The sequence below is a fragment of the Rousettus aegyptiacus genome, unplaced genomic scaffold, assembly GCF_014176215.1.
Source record: "Rousettus aegyptiacus isolate mRouAeg1 unplaced genomic scaffold, mRouAeg1.p scaffold_m13_p_14, whole genome shotgun sequence".
Taxonomy (NCBI): domain Eukaryota; kingdom Metazoa; phylum Chordata; class Mammalia; order Chiroptera; family Pteropodidae; genus Rousettus; species Rousettus aegyptiacus.
In genome coordinates, this window is record NW_023416289.1 from 32,241,759 (window position 1) to 32,265,093 (window position 23,335).

The window sequence follows — 23,335 nt, forward strand, 5'->3', positions numbered from 1 at the left end:
AAAAATGTCTTATTCACTCACTGTTGCATTTCCTGCACCTAGAGCAGTGCCCAGCATATAACAGGTGTGTGATGTTTGTTGAAAGCTATCAGCAGATACACTTCACAGTCATTATTCCAGCATTAGAATGTTATCCAAGTTGGAATGTAAAAGCTGTTCACTTGTCTTCTTGATCAAAGATTTGAACATACAAATTTGCAGAGCCTAGCTGATAGGAACGAATATAGATCTAATAAAATTTAGCCTTGTTTGTATTATGATTGAAATTAGGATGCAGCCTGTCAACAGATATCTTGAATATTTTTAAGTTTACGAAATATTATTTATCAGTTCTTTGTTCATTATCCTTACCAAAGACTTGGGATATTCTAAATGAGTTGGTTGTGAGGAAAGTTGGAAAAGTAAACATTTATTTAGAATATTTTGTTATCTATAAATATTTACTACTTTTAAATTATAGCCAGTTGTTTGGGGAAGAAGATGCTGACCAAGAAGTATCTCCTGACAGAGCTGACCCTGAAGCTTCCTGTGAGTAAACTATTTGGGATATGTTTTCTTATTAGTGAGCACTACCTTTATTTTGCTAATTTAATATTGATGGCTTAAGGGGGTGGGGGGGGATACTGTTATGTGCTGGATACTGTATTGTGTGCTTAAAATGTATTATTTCATCTTTAAAACAATATTTTTTAAAATGGGGTAGTCCCATAAAGTCAAGGTGCAGAGAAATTTCACATATCCAGTAAATAGAGTTGGGAGTTGTTCCCAAATCTGATTACAGGTTTATACTTTGAGCTATTATTCTACGTGTGGCCCTCAGAAACAGGTAGAATAAGGATGCTGACTGACGAGCATGTTATTTTTTCTCCTTGGACTCAGAATATGTCATGTGCAGGTGACTGTCATGAGTAACTTTTTTCCCTAAAAGGTGAGATGAGAACTTAGTTCTACATTTATCATAGTTGAAATTAAAAATGGTGTTTGTTTTGTAGGGGAACCAATGGAAGCTGAAGCCAGAGCCAGAGCATCTAATGAAGATGGTGACATTAAACGTATTTCCACTAAAGAATGGGCTAAATCAACTGGATATGATCCAGTTAAACTTTTTACAAAGGTTAGGTTTACTTGATAATTGTGGATATGGTTTATTTTAAAATAGTACATGAAATTGGATTATACTTTTTATGTCTAATATTGTCCTAATAGATTGATTTAGTTAGGATAAACAGATTTTGAAACTGGCATCTGTACTAAAGCAGTATAGCAACTTTATAGGAGACAAAGTACAGAAGCTTATATACTCTTGGTTATTTTTTCTTTCACTTTCACTGAAATTTTTTTTTTTATAACCAGTCCCTGTTCTTCTTTGTCTTACATCCTTTTCCTGCTTAAATCTTCTTTTGACATTTCTCAATAGCTCTTGAATCTTAAGGCCTCTTGTTCTTTGCTGAATCCCTTTTTCATTTGTATTATTTGCCTGCTGGATATGTCTAGAGAAATAAACAAGATTGTTTTAACTGGCTGTACTTATAGTTGAGGCCATTAGGTCTCTATTTTAAAGTCTATTTTTTCTACCTTCAGTCTCTAACAAGTTTATCTTAATAGATATTTGAAACTTTCTCAGCTCTTCCTTTTTTTCTTCTTCTTACCTGTGTACCTTTTTCAGATGTTGTCATCTCCTTGATTTCTTTCCTCATTTCTCAGATACAACAGAATTCCTGATAGTACTCAAAGTTATGTGATTTTTGCACTAAATTGTATTATAATTATTTGTTTGGTTTTCCAAAGATTAAAGATGTTTCATAAATATTGATTGAATAGAACATATTTTGATGAAATAATACTAACTTTTTTATTATGTCAAATCTAAATTCATACCAGTATATATAATACATATGTTGAATATGTCAGTCAACAATAGAAAACACAGCTAAGGAAGAAGCAACATTAGTGCCATTTGAAATTCTCCCACATATGATAGTGTCATTCATGTGATAGTCTTTCAGTCCACATGTAGTAATGTTTATGTTTTTGAGGACAGCTAAGGAAGAAGCAACATTAGTGCCATTTGAAATTCTCCCACATATGATAGTGTCATTCATGTGATAGTCTTTCAGTCCACATGTAGTAATGTTTATGTTTTTGTTTGTTTTTGTTTTTGAAATAGTAATTGTTTTCTGGTTTGCTTTTCGTGGGGCACATTTCAGAAATGTTATAGATGGTTAAGAAATTCTGCTCCTTCTGTTTGGGAGCACTTTTAAAATGCACGTGCTTTATTTGGAATGTACCCACAGACATGGAGCTGTTACCAACTGGTATCTCTAGGCTCAGTGACTTGTGACATTGGTGTGTATTTATTTAGCTCCTTGATTGGTGTGTTTGTGCTTCTCACGGATTTTTGGAGCTTTAGGGGAGCTTTTAGGTAGGTGGCTTGGGAGGGCAGGGTCAGTCAGCACAGTTCAGATTTTCCGTACACTGCTTTGCTCAATATTCCTCTGCTTTTTACTGTTTCAGATGTAAGAGTTCTGTATAAAATTTCCTTTTACAACAGACTTAAGGTTTTTTCCCCCCTTTTAAAAATTAAATCTTTGGAAAACCAGCCAATTATTAATCTATTGGTATATGACATGTTTTAAAACAGAAGATTTTATAGTGTAATATTGTTAATCAGCAGTGATATTTTGTTATATTTTTAACAGCATAAGGACTGCAGGGTTCATGGAATTTCTCTCTCTTTTTTTTTTGGAAGCTTTTTAAAGATGATATCAGGTATCTGTTGACAATGGACAAACTATGGCGGAAAAGGAAACCTCCGGTTCCTTTGGATTGGGCTGAAGTACAGAGTCAAGGTAAAGGATACATTTTAGTATTTGGGACACCTAAATTGGAAATTCCCTCACCTAAAGTCTTTAAATGGTTCTCTCATTCCTTGACAATGGCATGTGGTTCATGGTAAGAAGTTCAGTTTCATAAAAGTTATGAAGAAGGGGAAAATCACTGGAAATCATATCACCTAGAGAAATAGCCACTATTAACACAAAATGTTAACATTTTAGAGAATGTCTTATAGTCTACTCTGCACATAGACACAGGCAGTCGTGTATGCACTTTACATAATGGAACCATACTATTCATTTACTCTGACTTGCTCTTTTTAGTAAATATTTAATCTCTTATCAGTTCTACCTTTTAGTTTTATGTTTTCACTGAAACAAAGAGTGTAATGAATGTATAGGTACATACATCTTTGTACCTTTTTGTGGTTATCTCTTAAGATTTAATTTAGGAACATATAATTTTACATGCAAGTAAAACTATTGCAGTGGTAACTACTTCCTTATCTCACTCCCCCTCAACACATTGTGTCTCTGCTTTATCTGAATTGTATTGCAATTGATTTATGCTCAACAATGGTCAACACACTGGAACTTAAAGGATCCCAAGAGATTTTGGGTGTCAGTTTGGAGCACTTCTCTGCAATAATGGATATTTGGCTTTATGGACCAATTTAATTACAGCTTATTGAGTGCTAACTACGTGTCAGACATGATACTTATCTATATCATGTCCTTGAATCCCACAATAACCTGGTGAGGTTCTGAGACGATCTTACACCCTTCCCATCTCAAAATTAGCAGTTTTTTTGTGCACATATGTTTCATAGTGATAATTATTTTAATAATTATTCATAATTATTTAATTATGAATTTGTTTCATATTTTATTTTCTTATTAGGCATTGAATTGTTAGGGTAGAGGAATGATGTTTAATAGTGAAGTTTCTAATATTTTTTTCCCTTAGGAGAAGAAACCAATGCATCAGATCAACAAAATGAACCCCAGTTAGGTCTGAAAGACCAGCAAGTTTTAGATGTAAAGAGCTATGCACGTCTTTTTTCAAAGAGCATTGAGACTTTGAGAGTTCATTTAGCAGAAAAAGGGGATGGAGCTGAGCTCATATGGGACAAGGTTTGTTTTGAAAAAGTGTGGCAATTACTTACATATCATATGTATATTTTTGTTCTTGAACTGTAATCAGAAGCTAGTAATTTTTGGATATTGCTACATTGAACTATGTGTTTTCTATACATGAATTCAAGCAATATCAAAACCTCATTTTAGATTTGTATTATATTCATGGTTTATAATTATGCTCACTGGAGAAATAATGCGAATTGTATTGGAGTAAAATATTTCATCGACTTAAGGAAACATGTAATACAGATTTGTTAATAGAAGTCAAAATCTTGTTGGAAGCAACAGCTCATGGGCCTAATTTGACCTTGAAAATGATAAAAATTGCCTTTTTATTGAAATAATTGTAGCTATTTTAATAATCCAACACCTCAATACAAAAATAAGATGTAAAAATAATATTTAATAATATTTTACAACTAGGTGTCGTATTTTGAAGTTCGATGAGTTAATTTTGGTCATTTTTTAATTGTCAGTATTTTCTATAGCTATAAGTGATACATCTGATAAAGTTTATATGTTCCTGTGATGGTAAAGATTTGCTGTGAGTTTTAAAGTAAAGGGAAAAGTTTGGTTAGTTTTAGCAAATGAAGATGATAACTTTATGTGTGCAGTTTTGGACTGGTTGAATAAGATACTGTAAGTGAAGCTAGTAAATTTAAATTTAGGGGATTCTTGTAAATATTAGTGTCTTAGGCTTATGCGGTATAAGGAGTAACTTTAAAAAATATTTTCATTGTTACTGTTACATTAGGGACCTGGGGAATTTTTCTCTGTACATGGGTTCAGTGGTCCCCAACCTTTTTGGCATCAGGGACCAGTGCTCCTATAAGAATCTAATGCCTGATGATCTGAGGTGGTGATGCTAGCACTGGGGAGCAGCAGCAAATACAGATGAAGCTTCGCTCGCTTACCTGCCAATCACCTATTGTATGGCCCAGTTCTTAATATGCCACCAACCAATAATGGTCCAGGCCTGGGGATTGGGGACCCCTGTTAGGCTTTACCTCTCCCTCAAAGCCATCTCTTGTTCTTGTTGACTGACTGCAATGTGATAAACATGTGAAAGTACTAATGTGAAAGTATACTACTCAAATTAGTAAATTTGCGGGGAGACTTGTTACATTATTTAAATTTTTGGCAGGATGACCCATCTGCAATGGATTTTGTCACCTCTGCAGCAAACCTCAGGATGCATATTTTTAGTATGAATATGAAGAGCAGATTTGATATAAAATGTAAGTTGTTTTGTACTTTTGTTGTATCATCTAAAATGATGTTATTCTTTCCTTTTTTAATAGCTAAATATATTCATCTTTCATTTTTTATTTTATTTTTTTTTTTAGCAATGGCAGGGAACATTATTCCTGCTATCGCTACTACTAATGCAGTGATTGCTGGATTGATAGTATTGGAAGGATTAAAGATTTTATCAGGAAAAATAGACCAGTGTAGAACAGTGAGTATTTCTGTTTGCATTTTTTATTCAGCCTCTTTTTGAAGTAATATATATGTGCAGGGGGAATTGATTTATAAACACATTAAACACAATTTTAAAAATGAAAACTATCTACGGCCATGCCACCCTGAACAAGCCCAATCCCATCTGTTCTCGGAAGCTAATAAGCAGGGTCAGGCCTGGCCAGTACTTGGATGGGAGACCACCTAGGTGTAAAAAATAAAAAATAAGGGATTATAAAATGACAAGGTCCTTGCAATCCATGAGGTCAAACAAGGGTTGCCTCACCTAAAAAATGTTAATTAAAACAAAGTTGATTTTAAAGCACTGGAAAATAATTACTCCAGTTATCTTGCGAATGCATATTTAAGCTTTCTGGAAATTACAACAAAAGGGAAAAATATTAGCTTCTCATATTTGTCTAAAATGGAAGCAGAAGGTAGTTTGCTTCTAACATTTCCAGTTTTACTGAATTTTTAGAGGAACTAATTATGTGTGTTCTTAAGCTTTTTCCATTGTTTTTCAATTCTAAGAGTTCTTTATGGGTTTTAAATTTCATTGGGTTATTTTATAGTCCCCTGCTCTTTAACTATTTTCAATTTCCTTTTTTTTTTAAATCTATGTTATATTATTTGACATATTTAACGTCTGAAATCTTTATGAATGAGTCTACTGTCAGATCTGCTAGATCTCTTTCATGGTATTTTGTTTGCTTCTGCAGTGTGTGATTAATTTATTAAACTAAATTAGTGTTTATTAAAACTGTATCTGTGATAATTCTTTAAGGACTTATTGAAGGTGTATTTCTTCAAAGAGGATTTATGCTTGCTTATATCTGAGTGCTTGGGGGGAATTTTTAAATTCTTTAGTTTTTTAACACATATATATATTCATACAGCAAAGCTGCATGATTCCTACATTGTAATGAATTGTAAAGGAGATTTCCGCCCCACCCCTCCCCAAAGCACCAAGGCCAAGATAGTTTTTCTGTTATTTCTGTGTGTGAGATATTTTACTCCTCTTTACTCTCCTTCCGTTGCAGGTTCTTGCTTTAATTTAAGGGTCTCCTATTATAAGAGTTCCTACACTAGTGAGGCATGGGCTAGGTTGATCTGTTAAGATGAAAGCCATTTGGGTGTTCCGTTTGGATTCCTGCTTTCACTCTGTATTAAGTTGGTGTGTTTGAAGATGCTTAGTTTTCTTATCAGTTTAGCAATTCAAAAAACTTATAAGAAATAATTGTAGCCAATATTTTTGCTATTTAGGTTCTCTTTTTTTACTTTAAGATTGAAATAACAGGACTGATTTACTTTCAGGAATTTCTTAAAAATATTGAGTCTATGATGGTACTCTTATTTTTCAGCACAATTATTGATGTAATCTTAAAATATCTTACTGTTTTTGTGAAGTTTCAGGGTGAAGAAATGTAGAATCATATTGCCAATCTGTCATCTTGATTCAGTTTTTTATTTAAATTGTTTTTGCTATTATATTTTTTTAACAACTTTATTTTTTGATTTCTACCTTTCTGTAGCCAGAATTTATCCTATGGCTACAGTATTCCTTTGAGCTCACAAACAATTCTGCTTATTGAGTTTATTAAAATGTCTGTTTCCTATAATACCCTTCTTGTTTCTTTGACTTCTCAGCTCTGTCATCTCTTGGATTAATAATACTTATGTCTGGATTTTATTTATTTATATCTGTAAATGAATTTCGAGATGGGTTAATATTATTAGCTTGAGTATTAGTAGTGTTAGCAATTGTTTTCATTACCGTCAGTTTCACTTAGCATAGTTAACCTTCCCAGTGAAGCCCAAGATCAAACAAATCTGTTCCCCAATTGTACCCTGCTTCCAGACTTGCCAGTCCAATGACTACTACCAGCGATACTGTTACTATAGGAAGTCTCTTTCTAGCACTTTTTGCTTCTTTGAGGGATTTACTTCTTTCAGCTTAGAGTCCATGGGGTTCCTCTTTACAATTCATTAATTTTAGGAAATACCACAGTACGTGGTAGTCACAAGATGAAAATTTGTATATCAACTTTCAGAATTGTCCTGACATTTGTTTGTATTGAATCTGGCTAGTGTTCTCCACACTTTGTAGTAGTATAAGGTTTGGACCTTCTTAAATTTCAGTGCAGTTTTTTTCAATTCACCTTTGTTCTTTTTATTTTTTTGTTTGGGTATTAGAGAAATAGTAAATAGGTGTTTACAGTGCCAGAAGTACATTTTTTTTTCTTAATTATGTGAATATCAATATCATAGGCATAGAAAATTTAAAAAGAGGTGCATCAGTTCCTTATGTCTGCGAAAGCATTGTCAGTAGTTGGAGATATTAATATATCTGTCTTAGTGAAATTTGGCTTAAAATAGATTGAGAATAACCACTAGAAAGCCACCCAAAAGCTGAATTAATGATCCCAGAGATGAGTATGGCTAGGCCCCTTTTCTTGCTAAATTAGTTTGCATGATAGAGTCTTCAAGGAGATTTCTTTTCAGTAAGCTCAGCTTTTCAGTTGGTAGCTAATTTGAAAAGATGTTTGGAAAATCAGACTATTAAGGTCATGATTTTCCTTATCGTTTTTGCCATCTAGAAGGGAATATTTTAAGTCATTTTTTGATGGCTGTGCAGTAAATAATAAACTTCAGATTGTATGGTATATAAAATTGCATCACGAATTTCTGAGTTCTGCTTGTTGTTTTTTTCCTCCAAAGATTTTTTTGAACAAACAACCAAACCCAAGAAAGAAGCTCCTTGTGCCTTGTGCACTGGATCCTCCCAACCCTAATTGTTATGTATGTGCCAGCAAGCCAGAGGTGACTGTGCGACTGAATGTCCATAAAGTGACAGTTCTCACTTTACAAGATAAGGTAAGCCCAGAGGCTGTTTGTTCATTTTCCTTTTCCTTAAAAAAAAAAAACAAACAAACAAAAAAACCAAGTTCCTTTTTGCTTTTTCAAGTGTTACTATGATAACAAACTAAAAACCAGAATTTTACTCTTGAAAGAGTGAAAACTGAAGCGTTTCGCTCTGATACCCAGGATTGCTTTGCTATCTGGAATCCTGCTGGCTTTTCTCTCTGGTTCCGGAATATGTGCCTCACATCCCCAAAAGGAATTGGGTGTATTTGGCTAGAAAACGTGCCATAGGTAGTACAGAGGTGGCACACTATCTTGGCAAGCAAGAGACTCTCTGCTTGGTCTCTGTTTCCCAGATAGTGTGTAAATTCTAAATTTTTTTGGCAGATAGGAGATACCCTTAAAGGGTCTGGTGACAGTCCTGATTCTGATGTGTTAAGTTAGTCCCTGAGGAGGTGCAGCATTTGTACACTTGCATTCACCGATAGAGCTCTGGATTGAGGGAAATGGGGGTTAGGATGTGGTCTGGTCCTATGACCTGGTCTTTGGTTCTTCCTAAACTGGCTAGATTAGTTTCTTTATTAGGAAAGATATCAAAAATAACTCCCATGGGCGTCATTTCTCATTTTGGGGATCACTTCAGATTGTTTTCTGATTATATCTATCATCACGTTACATATTTACATACCTCCAAGACTTGTGGTCCTAAGGGCTGCTTAAGGAAGTGAGGGAACGGCCTTTCTCCCAGAAATGGATGACAGGACAGGTGGCTTGCCCTTATGTTTTGGATGGGGAAGCGTCTACTCATTCTTGAGCTTAAAGGCAGTTCCACTATTTGATTATTTGTAAGATATATGGATCTTTTAGAGTTCCTCTTTTTTTTTTTTTTTTTTTTTTAAGGACCAGTTAGAGTTGACAGGATATTATCAATTTTGATCTATCTTGGAATTTAAAGAGAGATAGAACTGAGGAAGGGGAGGATTATCTGATAATCAGGTTAATGAGAAAATCTGCATCTATAAAACATCTGCTAGTACAGGGTTGTTATTGAGACTAAGATAAAACATGTTATGTATTTAGCCCAGTACTTAATCTGCAAGGAAGGACAAAATACCAAGAGCCAATCAGAGTTCTTAGTTCCCCATTTGGAGGAATTTTTATCTGATCCTCTATCTGTGGTCAAACATGGGAATGGAATGTGGGCATGAAATGTTGGGTGAATTCCTACTGCTTTCCTGCTTGCCCCCAGGTATCTTAGAACAACTTGGCCCCTTTCCAATGGAAGGGGAAAGTAAGAGCCTTTATGGAAAAAAGGTCTAGGTTTTTTTATGGTATTTAGTTATACATATTAATATTTTGAATCTTTTTTTCTTACAGATAGTAAAAGAAAAATTTGCTATGGTAGCACCAGATGTCCAAATTGAAGATGGGAAAGGAACAATCCTAATATCTTCAGAAGAGGGAGAGACAGAAGGTATTATATATTGCATTTATTCACTCCATCATTTGGGTAGAGACTGCCTAAATGAAGGAGCGCACATTAGTTTGTCCACTGCTATATATGTTACTCAGTGTCACAGCTTTAAGGGGAGATACTTGGTCATTGAGCTGCTCTCCCGAGATGACATTGCCTTGGTTGGATCACTACACAGTTCCAGATTTTGGAACTTCGTGTTGTCAGTGTGTCTCAGGGACTGTTTTTCAATAACCCAGTGCACAGACACCATTTACAGTGACCTCCATGCTCTTGTCCACTCGAAGGAACTGCCTTACCTGTTTCATGGATCCTGGGAGCTAAATGAGTAATGAGAAGATCACTCTGCCTGTTAGGTCAGAGTTAGGTAATCTAAGGCTGGGGAAGCCTTGATAGTTTACTCCAACTGTAGAGCAGAGAGTAGTGCTGAAAATCAGTGCCCAGTTTTGGCTTTCTAGACCTTTTTTATTTTAAAAGTTCAAGTAAGCCATCTCTCATGTTAATGCCTTTGATTCTGTTTAAACTATCTTAGAATTGGTTCTGGTTGCACCTCCTTCGGTCTATACTAGCCAGTCTGATTGGACTTAGAAATCCTCAGACTTCTTTTGTCACTTCAGCATCTCATCTTTTTGGGTTACCATTTTAGTTGATTTCTTCATATCCCAAATTTTGCTAATGCACTATTACTTTCAAAATCCAGGGGCATTGGTTTCCGCCTGTATTGACTTAATTATTTACGTATTTGTTCAGTGATCATTTATTCAGTGTACTTTGCCAGATCTTAACAGGGATTTAAATGTCAAGCTTTCTTTAAATTAAAACTTTAGTGTCAGAATTCTTCTTGACTGTTTTTTCTTGTCAAGAAATTGGGATACTGAGTAATTGGAGACTGTGTTTTAGCTGGGTAATAACTATGTATAGTGCCAAGTGGGTACTAACTAGACTTATGGTTGGGGAATCACTTGATAAATTATGTGTCTAACCACTATGCTGTACACCTGAAACTAATATAATATTGAATGTCAACTATAATGGAAAATAAATAGATTTTTTTTTAAATCTCAGTGGCTTAAGTATACATATGCTGCTCAGGGTGAGACAGCATTTATTCAGATATGTGTAGAGTCTGTATAATAGGCATAGTCTTAAGTATTCACAATTTAAGAACAAATAAAACACTAGTAGTCTGGTTTAAAGTACTTTATAGCCTGGAAGGAGAGAAGAGATTATCAACAAATAGATTTAGTACACTTGAAGAAATACTATGGAAAAAGATTATATGAATTGAAACTGTTAAGGGTTGGGGGTGGTGTTACAGAAGAAAGAGGACTCAGGCCAGTTCTTGAAGAAGTAAGGACCTTCTGGGCAAAGAAGGGAGTGTGCATTTGAACAGAATGAGCAGTATCTGTAAAGGTCTGACTTATAAAACAACATAAAGGCTCTGGGAATGGCCAGTTATTTTGTTTCAGTGAAAGGTGGGGTGCTGGCAGTGGGTTTTGCAGTGGTGGTGCACTGGAGGACTTTCTGTGACAGATATGTAACATGTATTTGTCTTTTTCCTCCCCCAGTATCTTACTCCCACCAGGGTTTAAGCAGTGAAGTAATGGTTACCTTCTAGTATAATCTGCAGAGGGTGAGTTAAGGGTGTGAGAGTGAAGGCAGGAGCAACTAGGGAGGAGGGAAAAAAAGTGAAATGAATGAGGAATTTTCACTAAGATAGAAGCAGATGACAGATTTGAAATTTGCAAAGTCAGAATTCAGGGTTCAGGTGAGGAGGAGAAGCATTGTTAGGCCTGTACAGGACCGTTGCCAGGACTCTGGCTTTACAGATGACACTAATTCACCAGGATAGACTGCACAGAAACTTTTCTTTTTGAATATGTTGGGTCTGAGGAGTTACTAGTGAGTGGGTTATGTGTGAAAATTCTTTAGAAATAGAAGTCTAGTTGGGAACTAATATTTTCAAAGACATTCTGAAGAGATTAAAAAGTTAAAATAAGAAATCTGTGTGTAAAAGAACTAGAAACTCAGTACCTTCTGGATTTCAAGGTCAAGGTAGGGACTTGCTAAACATTTTTTTATAAGCAATGAAGAAATAATAAAAACTAAAGAAAAAAATTTTGTTTGATTATGTAGAAAATTACATAAATTTAAACATGCCTAGAATTTAAAAAATAGTTTACTTAGTATGTTGAACATTGTGGATACAGGTCAGCAGGTTCTATATAGTATGTGCCCCTCACAAAACAAATGTTCAATACTTAGCGTTGTGAGCAGGGAGTATAAGTAGGGAACAAGGTGAGGAAGCAAGGTTTTTTCCTTCTTCAAAGACTTCTTTTATTATTATCATTAAAAAAAATTTTTTTTTAATTTTCTAATTATAGTTGATATACAACATTATATTAGTTTCAGGTGCACAGCGTAATGATTAGACATTTCTACACCTTGCAAAGTGGTCACCCTAATAAGTCTTGTACCCACCTGCCACTATATATAACATATTTGTTAAAATATTGATTATATTTCCTGTGCTATAGAAGAGTTGTGGATTTGAGTGCTTTTGCCGATTGAGAGGAACACTTGAATGTGCTATATTTATAATCCACGTAGCAAAGGTGTTAGAATATTTATTTTTGGGAGTCCACTAGCTCTTCACTGAATAATGTTGAAATTTTTATGTTGAGAAATGAAAGTTTTATTTAAATGAAATTTTGCTTATGTTTCTAAGTTATGAAAATTTGCTAAAAAGCAGTTTGTTGAAGTTATTGTAGATAACCTCTTTGCAACAGAATATAGTTTGAATGCTAAAAATTGTCTTTGACTCCTCTAAGATTCTAAGATTAATTTGGTTTGATGAGTGGGAGAAGATTCTCAGAATTTCTCAGTTTGATACCCTTGAAGTAGTTTTGGGAGTTGGAAGTTCAGGGCTGAATTCCTAAGTGCCTAATATTTTAGTGGATTAGTTTGCTAGAGCTGCCATACCAGAATACACAGATAGGGTGACTTATATAACAGAAGTTTATTTTCTCATAGTTCTGGAGGCTACAGGCCTTAAAGTGTCAGTCAGGTTTGGTTTCTCCTGAGGTCTTTCTCCTTAGCTTCTAATGTAGTTACCAGTTAGATTGGATTAGAGCCTACCCTAACAGCCTCATTTTAACTTAATCACTTCTTTAAAAAGTACTATCTCCAAATAGTCACATTCTGAGATAATGGGGTTAGGGCTTCAACATATGCATTTTATGGTACACAATTCAGCTTTAAGTGAGAGATTAACCTTTTAAAAACTAACATGACTGCTCTATGGAAATAGAACTAAAGTATCTAAATTTCTTTCAAATTTTCCAGCTAATAATCATAAGAAGTTGTCAGAATTTGGAATTAGAAATGGGAGCCGGCTTCAAGCAGATGACTTCCTTCAGGACTACACTTTATTGATCAACATCCTTCATAGGTAGGAACTTTTAAGTGTAAGAAATAGTTTGAATATATACATTTAAGATAAAGTAGATGGAGAAAAAACATGTTTTCTTATCCTTAAACACTACCGTTCATTTGAAATTGCACAATATATTTGTTCCAGTTGGCCACTAAATTCCCTGAGGTCTGACCTACAGAGAAATTTAGGAATTCAGAAATAAATGGGATAGGCAAAAACGTTTTAAGGGTAACTTATCAATGGTGGCTGATCAGAAAGAGGGTAGAAATCCAGGCATTTGAAGTTATAATTAGAGGTAAGTTAATTTTGATAATTAAAATAGAATAAAACTGTTACTTTTAAAGATTTATTAGAAGAAAGGAAAATCTAGTTGTTGCATAAAACAAATTATTAATATTAAGAGTTATCCTGTATAGATTCCTGAGTCATGTATTTTTATTTGATTTTACATCCTTTATAAAAAGCATTCAAAGTGCTTGCATTACAGAATGTTTACATATATATAGCACAATTAAAATACTGATGGTCCTCCACTTTGGTAATTTTATCTATTGAGCAAGGTGCATTTTTGTACATACTCATTGATGCCCCTAAACTGAACTCTTAGGACTTTGGGGTGCCATCTAACCAACATAAAGCATTGTCAGCTGTGTCCACAGTTGTTTTGCCAGTGTCGCCATCTCTGTACAAACATATAGCTTGTGTAGTTAGTTGAAGGATATTGTATTTTATATACTTAGTTTATAAAAAGCATAAAATAACAGTGAAGACTGGATGTGGGTTAGTAATAAGTGTAAGTTTTACAAAGTTGTGTCAAAGAGAAAAGGGCTAGGAGTGATCACTAGCCTCAAATAGACACCAGTTGGATGTCAGTTGTGTGCTTGTGTGAGTTTTGAGAGAAAAGATGATGAAAGGACATGTACAATAAAATGGAAATATATCAGATGGTGTCTAAAAGAGGAGACATAATTAGGGTTTTTTTATCATATTTTTTTAGCTCTCTGGGAACAGAATCCCCCTTATAACATGTAAGTCTTTTGTTTGACTTTCATGCATTAAACTTTCATACATGTTTTTGGGAACTTGTTACAAAAACAGGATGCTGCCTGTAAAGATGGGGGGGGACCCAGAATTCTTGTAATCCTACTTCTAAAACCAAATTACTTTTGGTCAGGATCAGAATAGAGTGTGTAAGAATCTTTTCACATAGTAGGTGAAGAAATAGTGGCAAAGAACTACATTGGGCCATAGAGTTTGGACTCAATAAAAGATATTTCATAGTTTTTAAAAAACCTTTTCTCTGATTTGAAGGTGCAATGTATTGCCCATTTGAGTTAGAGTTACAAATTATCACAAAAATCTGTTATGTATAGTCTTGTTTTTTATTTTAGCTTTTTGAAAGCTAGAATTCAAATACTTGGTGTGTACATAGTATACACTTGAAGCTTTGAGGAACAGTGTCTCTCTGGTGCACCTTTGCTTTTGTAAATAGTTGTAGCAGTAATCCAGTTTTATAGTGTGTGGTTCTCTTACAGTGAAGATCTAGGAAAGGATGTTGAATTTGAAGTAGTCGGTGATGCCCCAGAAAAAGTGGGGCCCAAACAAGCTGAAGAGGCTTCCAAAAGCATAACCAATGGCAGTGACGATGGAGCTCAGCCTTCCACATCCACAGGTGAGTTGTGGCCCCAACCAGCAGGTTATTAATTATCCACCAAACAAGACTACATAGGAACAAACTTCAATTATTTTATGAATATTAACCATAAAGTAGAAATCCATAGAACTACTAGAGGTGTGTGTTGGTTTGGCATTGATTGTTTTAATGGAGTTTTGAATGTATGAACCATGAAGACATTTAAGATGGGGAAATTCTTACAAAAAATAGAAACACTTTCTTATTTTTTGTTAGTGGATGTTTACAACTGGAAATGTCAATGAGCTTATTAGTGGCTAAAGACTGTCCATTCTTAGTAGTTTTGGATTTTGTATGAAAAAATCAGTGCATCTGACTATTTTGAGTGAGGAGATGGTTGGTAAATATCGAATTGTACCATTTCAGTTTTCCCAGAACCAGTGTGATTTTGGAAAGGGCATCAGAGGCTGTTTGCCTGGATTTTCAGTGCTGCCGCTTGGTGCTTTTTACTGTGCTGGATTTCGATGTTTATTACCTCCCTCAACCCCTCAGCACACACACATATACCTCTTCATTCTTTAAGTTAGGAAATAAAAGTTACCAATTTTTTACTTCTCTTTGCATTTTTTTGTCCTTGTGTCTTTTGGTGTTCATTGGAATGATGTTCTCTGAGAGTTTTAAAGATGAACTTTGAGACTATCTAGAGTTTGGCCCACTTGTGGGCCATGGGTTCATGACCTTTTTTCTGCTCTGAAAATAGGTCCATCATTCTCTTTTGAGGAAAGACTATGGTAGTTTTTTTTTTTTTTTTTTAATAATAATAATTTGAAATGTTCATTTACTGATCCCCTAGTGTGGGTAGGTTTCGGAGGCTGTAGCAGTAAGATAGGTACTTTGCTTTTGGTTTGGTGGAGTTGCTGGGAGGGTGCAAAAACCACTGTAGCATAGGGTAACAGCATGTACTCTAGAGCCCCCACTGTGTGGGTTTGAATCCTGACCTCATCCTCTGCTGTTGTATGACCTTGGGCAAGCCAACCTCTCTGTACCTCAGTTTCCTTTTCTGGAAAATGGATAATAATGTTATCTTCTTTATAGGGTTGTTGTGATGATTAAATGAGTTGTTATATGCAAAGTGCTCAGAACAGTTCCTGGCACATTGTAAGTGCTATATATATGTTATTGTTTATTATTATTATTATTATTATTACTACTACTACTACTACTACTACTACTACTACTGCCACCACCACTACCAATATTAGGATTTGTACCCTTCCTTTTTCTGTTGGAGACATAGAATCAAGGAACTGTAATAATTCCTTTGAGTTATATGTAATACTTGTTATAATTTTTTGTTTTGGTTAGAAATGAAATGCTGGTTACAGAAGACATTAAAACAGTACATACATGTGTAATGTATAAAGCAAAAAGTTCCCTAAGGGTGGCCATTCTTAAGTTTGGTGTTTATCAGAAGAGTTAGTCTTTTCACTTATATAAAGTACTAGTGAGCCACTTATAACTCCACACTTTTAACCATTTTTTCTTTTTTTTCCTGAAATAAGCACAAGAGCAAGATGACGTACTCATAGTCGATTCAGATGAAGAAGGTCCTTCGAATAATGCTGACATCAGTGAAGAGAGAAGTCGCAAGAGGAAATTGGATGAGAAGGAGAGTATCATTGCAAAGAGGTCGCGCACAGAACAGACAGAAGATCTTGATGATGTTATAGCATTAGATTGAACAGAAATGCCTCTAAACAGAATCCACTTACTGCATTAGGTCATCTGGGCATCTGGAACCAGGTTTATTTGTTATGTTCTTTGTTCCAAAGGGAAAAAACACCAGTGACTTGAAGATGATTCTGCTCCCTTTGAAAGCATTCATTTTGCTAGAACTGTTAGACACATTGCGGTATGTTGTATGGAATGTAGAAATAATAGTTTTAAAACCCTTCGAACAAAGCATTTGCATAACCAGTCATGAGGTGAAACAACACAATGCATGTTGCCTTTTTAATGTAAATAACCCGTAGGTATCATTTAATAGTTTTAAAATATTGTGGTTTAGTAAAGTTGATACCTGGTTATAAATATTATGCCTTTATTTTTGGTTAGAAGAAGAATTATTTTTAGCCTAGATCTAACCATTTTCATACTCTTAACTGACTGAAACATTCAAAAAAGTATCAAGTGCTATGCATTGAAACTTGTTTTTAAATGTTACCTGGCGCTATGTATATTAATGTAAAACAATGTTAATTTACTCAAGTTTTCAGCTTGTACTGCCTGGTATGTCAGTGTAAGAAGCCAGTTTTTGTGTATTGTTACAGTTTCAGGTTATTTATATTTGAAGTTTTGTAAAACTCAAATACAACTATACTTATGGACCAAATAAATGGCATCTACATACTTGTTACACATGCCTGCACAGTTCACGTGTCTGCTGCTTTGTTGGGTTTATCCATCATGTTTATTGCAGGCATGCTAAATTCTTTCCTTTTAAAAAATTAACTTGTAATGGATGTCAAGGTTAAAAGATCTCTGTTGCCATAGATGAGTACTTTCTAAAATAAAGCTTTTAGTGGCAATGTTGCTTTTTAAATTTGGATTGTAAATAGTTGGCCTTTTGTTAAAAGCATTTAAGTGATCTTTGCCCAGTCCCAGTAATTTGGAGCCTTGGATTTGAGGTTTCAGAGTGGGAGAGTCTTACCTTCATTCTGTAGTCTTCTCTGGATTGTCCCCTAGTTCATTGGAGTTCCTTCTCGAGTGTTCCATTCAGGGTCTAGCTCCCGCCCATAGATGTGGCCAGACCAGTGCTGGACGGATCAGCACTCATCTGTCTTGGACCCCAGAGTGCCTTGGCCCTTAGGTACTCTCCTCACCCAGATGTGCCTTAAGTTTTCTGATAACGGAAAACCATGAAGCTGTTTCCCCCATTTTCTACCTCTGCCTTTGGTGTTATTGGCCACAGTCAACTAAATTTCAAATTGATAATTCATTATATTGTCCTACTTGGTGTAATTGTTACTCTGCCCCCAGCTTATTAACTCTTACTCTTTTTTTTTTTTTTTTTGGTATCATTTATAAATTACCATGTAATCAAAGCCTTCAGAAAAAATCATAGAACAAGACGGCTCTCAGGAGCATGCCGCTTAATGCCTCCAGATTGACTGACTTCCAGCTTTCTGATAACAGCATTTGCAAGCACTTGGGATCCCCACTCACAACTCTGAGCCTGTGAGGTTCACTTTGCCTTCAGATTTTTAGAGGGTGTTTCATTTTCCGCCAGGAAAAAAAAATTTTTTTAATTATAGAGCTATATAACAGATAAAAGTGAAATACCTTGGAATATCACCCCCAAAATAAGTAGTTTTGGTTGACTGGTAATCGTTTTCAATTTTGAAATTTTGAATTCTGAAAATGTCTCCAGAAATTTGAAGTTTGAACTTTTCTTCATTCCTTAAAACCTCACCCTGCCTTTTCAGACACAATCGTCAACAATGTGTTTCTGGCATTTTATATATATTTTTTTGTTTTCTTTGCCATTTTGAATGTACATGGCAAAAAGTGTGTCAATGTGATCTGTAGAGGTGTTTCTGTTCTGGCAGGCCAGTGGTTTTCATCTTTTCAACAATTAGTACTACCTTTTCTAGCAAATTCTGTTCATTTTCTACCTGTTTTTATAAAATCAGAGTTTATCAACAAGGTAGGTCTGACTATGGGGGAGACACTCTAGATCTGGCCTTGTATTTATGGTTTTTCCATATGAGTTGTCTCTTCAATGAGGATCTGGGAACAAGGCTTATTAAGGGTGTTTTCTCAGCAGCTCCAGCCAGAAATACAGCGTGGCAAACCATCTTCCAACCAGATTGGAAGCAGTCTGGTGACTGAAGTTTACCTGGAGAGTCGAGAGTCCATGGTTCCAAAGAATCTGCATACTGAAGGCTCAAATGAAAGAATTTTTCAGTTGTATCATGAGGATTCAGTGTTCTAATATAGAAATTGAACCCTTAACTGATTAGACAAAGATCATCAGTGGATGCCAAAATCTTTAGTAAAAGGCTACTGAAGAACAGAATCTTCATATAGTACTTGAAATGCTGCTTTATAGATGACTTGCAAAGGAAAAAAAAATTAATCCAGATGATCGACTAATGTCTGTCACTAAATGATCAAACCTAACCATTAATGGGACAGCCTTATACATTTTTCCTGATGAGATGAATACAACAGCACGTAGGCAAAAAATATTAACCTGAATCTAATACAGCATCTAGACTTAATTTCCACTTGACAGAAAATAGCGGAGTAGAGGAACAAATTAAACATTAAGAGGAAACAAGTACAGAATGTGGGTCATTCTAGAAGTGCAAAATAACAATTCTTGTGACAATTGAAAATTTGAAAATGGAATAGATGATAATGGAATTATTTTCTTAGGTATGATAATGTTCTTATGTAGGACAGTGTCCTTATTCTCAGAATATTAGGGATGGTTCCACAAAATATACAGAAAGAAAAAAGCAAAAATTAACATTTAGGTGGAGCCTATATACATTGTTTATTGTGTTAGCCAACAGAAAACTTTTATAATAAAAGTGGAGATATATATATATGTGTATATATATGGTGTGTATTTTCCTTTTGTGCCTATGTAACATTTTCAAGTTTTGTACTGACTATATGATTGAAATCAGGCAATAAAGATTGTTAAAAGTATAATTTGGCATGAGAAAGTGTTACAGTGATTCCTGGATCCAACATTGATGAAGTCAGCTCTACTCATTCTTGTTGCTAGGCTGTGACTTAGGAAGAATTCTCTTTCATTTGAGCCTTCAGAGAACTAAGACAGCCAAGTTATTTCCAGTAGATTAATTATAAGCTTTCAGAAAGGATTTGGTTCACCTGTTCCCAAAAATTGCCCATCGATGGCACACATGTCTGAAATGGACTTGCCTATGGAACGGGCAAATTTAAGCCTCCCATTAGCCCTTTTTAATATATAGAAAGTGAAAACTAAAAAGTAAAAAATCAGGAGAAAAATGTTGGTAGGTATTTCTAGTTATTGGGACTTGTAGAGGTGGTGGAAGCCTTCCATTTGCATACGGCAGCAGTGTTCCTGTGGTCTGGAATCTCCAATGAACGTTTTGTAGGAGGATATATTTAGAGAAGTATTTTTATAGACACTTTCATACTGGGAATACACTTTGCATTCTGCACACAAGAAACTTTCCCCTCCTGCATATAATTTAAAATCCAGCCAAAAGCTTCCTTGGGAGATGTTTGAACTTCTCTCACCGGATCAATTAAGTTTTGAACTATAGAACTATGATGCTGCTGTGCACTTGGTTGTATTTTGAAGACAATTATCTCGATAATATTTCTGGAAGTTTTGCTGACAGCTTTAAAAATTTTTAATCTTGTGACAAGTGATGACTTACTACATAAGGAAAGACTGAGCAAAAATTGTACTAGAATGTACAGTGTGCCAAAAATGTCCTCGGGCTTTACTTTAGAAATCTTCAACAGTATTTGGTTTTTAGGAGATCAGTCAATCTTTAGAACAATGTGAGCATTGTGCATACTATGTCACTCATTCTATAAACATCCCTACTCTGCACTGTACTGCACTTCTTGGGAAACCTTGCCAACTTTGCCAGCCTAGATAGGAACCTTTGAAAGCCTTAAGACATTAGGGCTGGTGTGCAAGGAAACCCAACTTCTCATCTCATGGAAGCAATAGGTGGTGGGATGGAGATCTGAGGACTAACATCTTGTGTGTTGGCAAGCTTCCCAGTTGGTCCCAGTGATAGCTTCCAGCATCACAAACTCATCAACACCAATCTGCAGCTCAAAAATGTGTTACCCAAACTAGGAATCTGGGCATCCCAAAATAGCTCCTCCGCCATAATGCTGCAGACTGGCCAAAGTCTTCCTCATAAAAAGTTTGTGCTTAAATTCCCGTTCCTGATGGCAAGATCAGGTTCTAAGGGCAAGAAAGTGAAGATACTTCTAAGATGACCACTTGCTCCCTGATGAAGGAAGCAAGCCATAATTGTCATTTCCTACCCTAATTCTTACATCAAGGAACCAAGCTGTCCACAGCTTCAGCTGTCAATGCTTTGAAACTTCTGTGCCCCCAGAGACCTAAGAGGATACCCAGACCAAGGGAAGTTGGTGGACCCAATCTGGTTGAAAGAGCTAGGCTACAGAGGAGAGGAGATGGAAAAATCCTCTGGGGCACAACTTCCAGTAGATGGCCTCCCAGTGGATCAGACAGAACATAGATCCTGGGCCTGGTGCTGTTTGTGTATGGGATGACCAGCCCCCAGGAGTTGAGCTGGGAGAGGTACAAAATGTGCTTCAGGGGAAAGATTCCTGCTGCTTTCCCCAGGAAAAATGATAAGGGTAAAGACTTCCTCTCGCTGAGAGGAGAGAAGTGTGGATCTAAGCAATTCTTCCATGTGGAGTTTGACTGCATGCGGTCCCCCTTCTCTAGTAAACCCAAGTTATATAGCCACATTTCACTGACATCCGAGTGTATCCCAAGACTGGGAAGACTCCTGAATTGTGTCCATAGTTGGAGTCCAAGCAATACAAACAAATAAGGGGGTCTGATGGGAACTAGTTTACAAGGAGAGACTCAGGGGGATCTCTTTTAAAAATCACCATTAGTGTGGATGGAATTTGGGTAAGATTAGCCTCTGAGGCCTTAGAAGAAAAGATGGTAGTTCAAGACTTAGTGCAAGATTATATCGAATATGTTGTGTTCCTGCCTTTGAGCTTATCCATTTGCCTAGACAATGGGAAGATACTGGTTAACCTGAGAGGATGATCTAGAGGCCCAGCAATTCTGTTGTAAAACTTTTCCAACAGCGGGCCCCAGGCAGTGGTGGTTGGAGCCAGCTACCCATTTCTTCTCAACTCTGTTCAATTACACCATATTGATAATTTGAAACCGATCATGATGGTATCGCAAATGCTATAAATCAGGGATCCTGATTTGTACAAGTCTCTCCTAAAGCACTAGTTGTTAAACATTTACCTGCACACGACTGGACCCAGGAAGAAAAAGGTCAGAGAGAGAGGTGAAGAGAACATCAGTGGAGGACAGAGAATGTGTTAGTGGAGGCTGGGTGGCCAGTCCATGAATAATGCTTCAAACCCCATGAGCCGGCCCTTGTTCTTTTCCTTTTCCCCCGTTGTGGTTCTGAGAAAGAGCCAACACAGTGGTTACGAAAGAAGATGGAGTCTGGGACACATTCAGGTAATATATAGAAGAGACCACACAGTTTTGAATACTACTTTGTTTCCATTTAGCATGACAATGGTTCTCCACACCATTAAATATTTTAATATATTTATAAATCACTTCATGTATTTTTCACTTCATGGAAGTACTTTGTTCTAATGTTGAACAGCGAACATTTTATTTCTTTATATTTTATTTAAACAAGTTCTGGCCAATTTTACTGAAGAAAAATTTTGCACAATTTACTCTTCCCCGGTCTGTTTGTTATGCTTCTGACAATATCAGAATCACCTGGATCAATGAGAGGCCACGTGCATACTCTGTAGTATTTTCGACACACTGTGCCCAATTCAGTATTACTGCATTGTAGTAATGGACACCAGTTTTGACCAACATGGTGTGGTACTCTATTTCAGGTTTCCTCTGGGCTGGGTAGATGTTACTGAGATGACCAGCCTCGCTTTGCTTTGTCCAACCATCTTCAAAGTCTGCTTGTACCCCAGCAATACGCTCCACTTTTCATAATGAGGTGGAGCCTAAAGCTGACCAACTTCTTTGTGGCCACCATCTTTCCATCTTAGGTGTGGAACAGCCCCAACTAAGATGACTGAGATTGAGAAAGCAAACCTTTTTGGTTGTTTCTGGTTGTGGGTTTTTGTTGTTGTTATTTATTACTATTAATGTTAGTAATGCATTTTAGCTGACTGGCACTCCAATATAGTGTTTAAATCTTGGAAGCTCTAAATGGGGCAGGTGGGGATGGAACTTAAGAACTACTTTTGAGGGCAGAGAGCTCCCTCTGAGTTCCTTCTCAGAGGCGGAGGTCCTAGGACTTTATAGATTACATTAATAATATGCTAAACATTTTTGTGCTTACATTACCTGTGTTTTGGATTACTTCCGTAGTGTAGATTCTTGGAGTAGATTCTCCAAGTAGATTCTCTGCTTACAAGAATGTTTTTGTGAGGTTGTATGTAATACCACCAAATTGCTCTTCCTGACATGTTGTACCATTGTACCCCTACCAGTAAAACATATGCAAATTTCACCACAGTCTTGTCAATATTTCCGTTTTTAAATGGTAGAGAATGTGAAATGTGACATCTCATTGTTGATCTATTTTTCCTCTCAGAATGGAAGGTCGTTTTTCATGAGATGGCTCCTCTGCATATTTGCTCCCCAAAATGCTTGCCTCCACCTGTGCCTGCCCCTTCACCCTGAGCATGGGTGGGTGAGGGCTTTG

The 23,335-nt window shown here is 36.0% G+C and overlaps 1 protein-coding gene across 1 annotated transcript in view; it reads left to right on the top strand.

Annotated features, from left to right (window-relative positions):
* The window catches only part of UBA2 (ubiquitin like modifier activating enzyme 2), a 31,556-nt gene extending 11,997 nt beyond the window's left edge, over positions 1-19,559 (top strand). Inside the window, exons 7-17 of the mRNA XM_016166083.2 lie at positions 461-528; positions 993-1,114; positions 2,750-2,849; positions 3,802-3,968; positions 5,119-5,212; positions 5,321-5,433; positions 8,154-8,309; positions 9,675-9,771; positions 13,117-13,222; positions 14,743-14,879; positions 16,403-19,559. Of these exons, the coding sequence (XP_016021569.1) occupies positions 461-528; positions 993-1,114; positions 2,750-2,849; positions 3,802-3,968; positions 5,119-5,212; positions 5,321-5,433; positions 8,154-8,309; positions 9,675-9,771; positions 13,117-13,222; positions 14,743-14,879; positions 16,403-16,581 (1,339 nt within the window). The 3' untranslated portion in view covers positions 16,582-19,559. The remainder of the gene's footprint in view (positions 1-460; positions 529-992; positions 1,115-2,749; positions 2,850-3,801; positions 3,969-5,118; positions 5,213-5,320; positions 5,434-8,153; positions 8,310-9,674; positions 9,772-13,116; positions 13,223-14,742; positions 14,880-16,402) is intronic.
* The last annotated feature ends 3,776 nt before the right edge of the window (positions 19,560-23,335 follow it).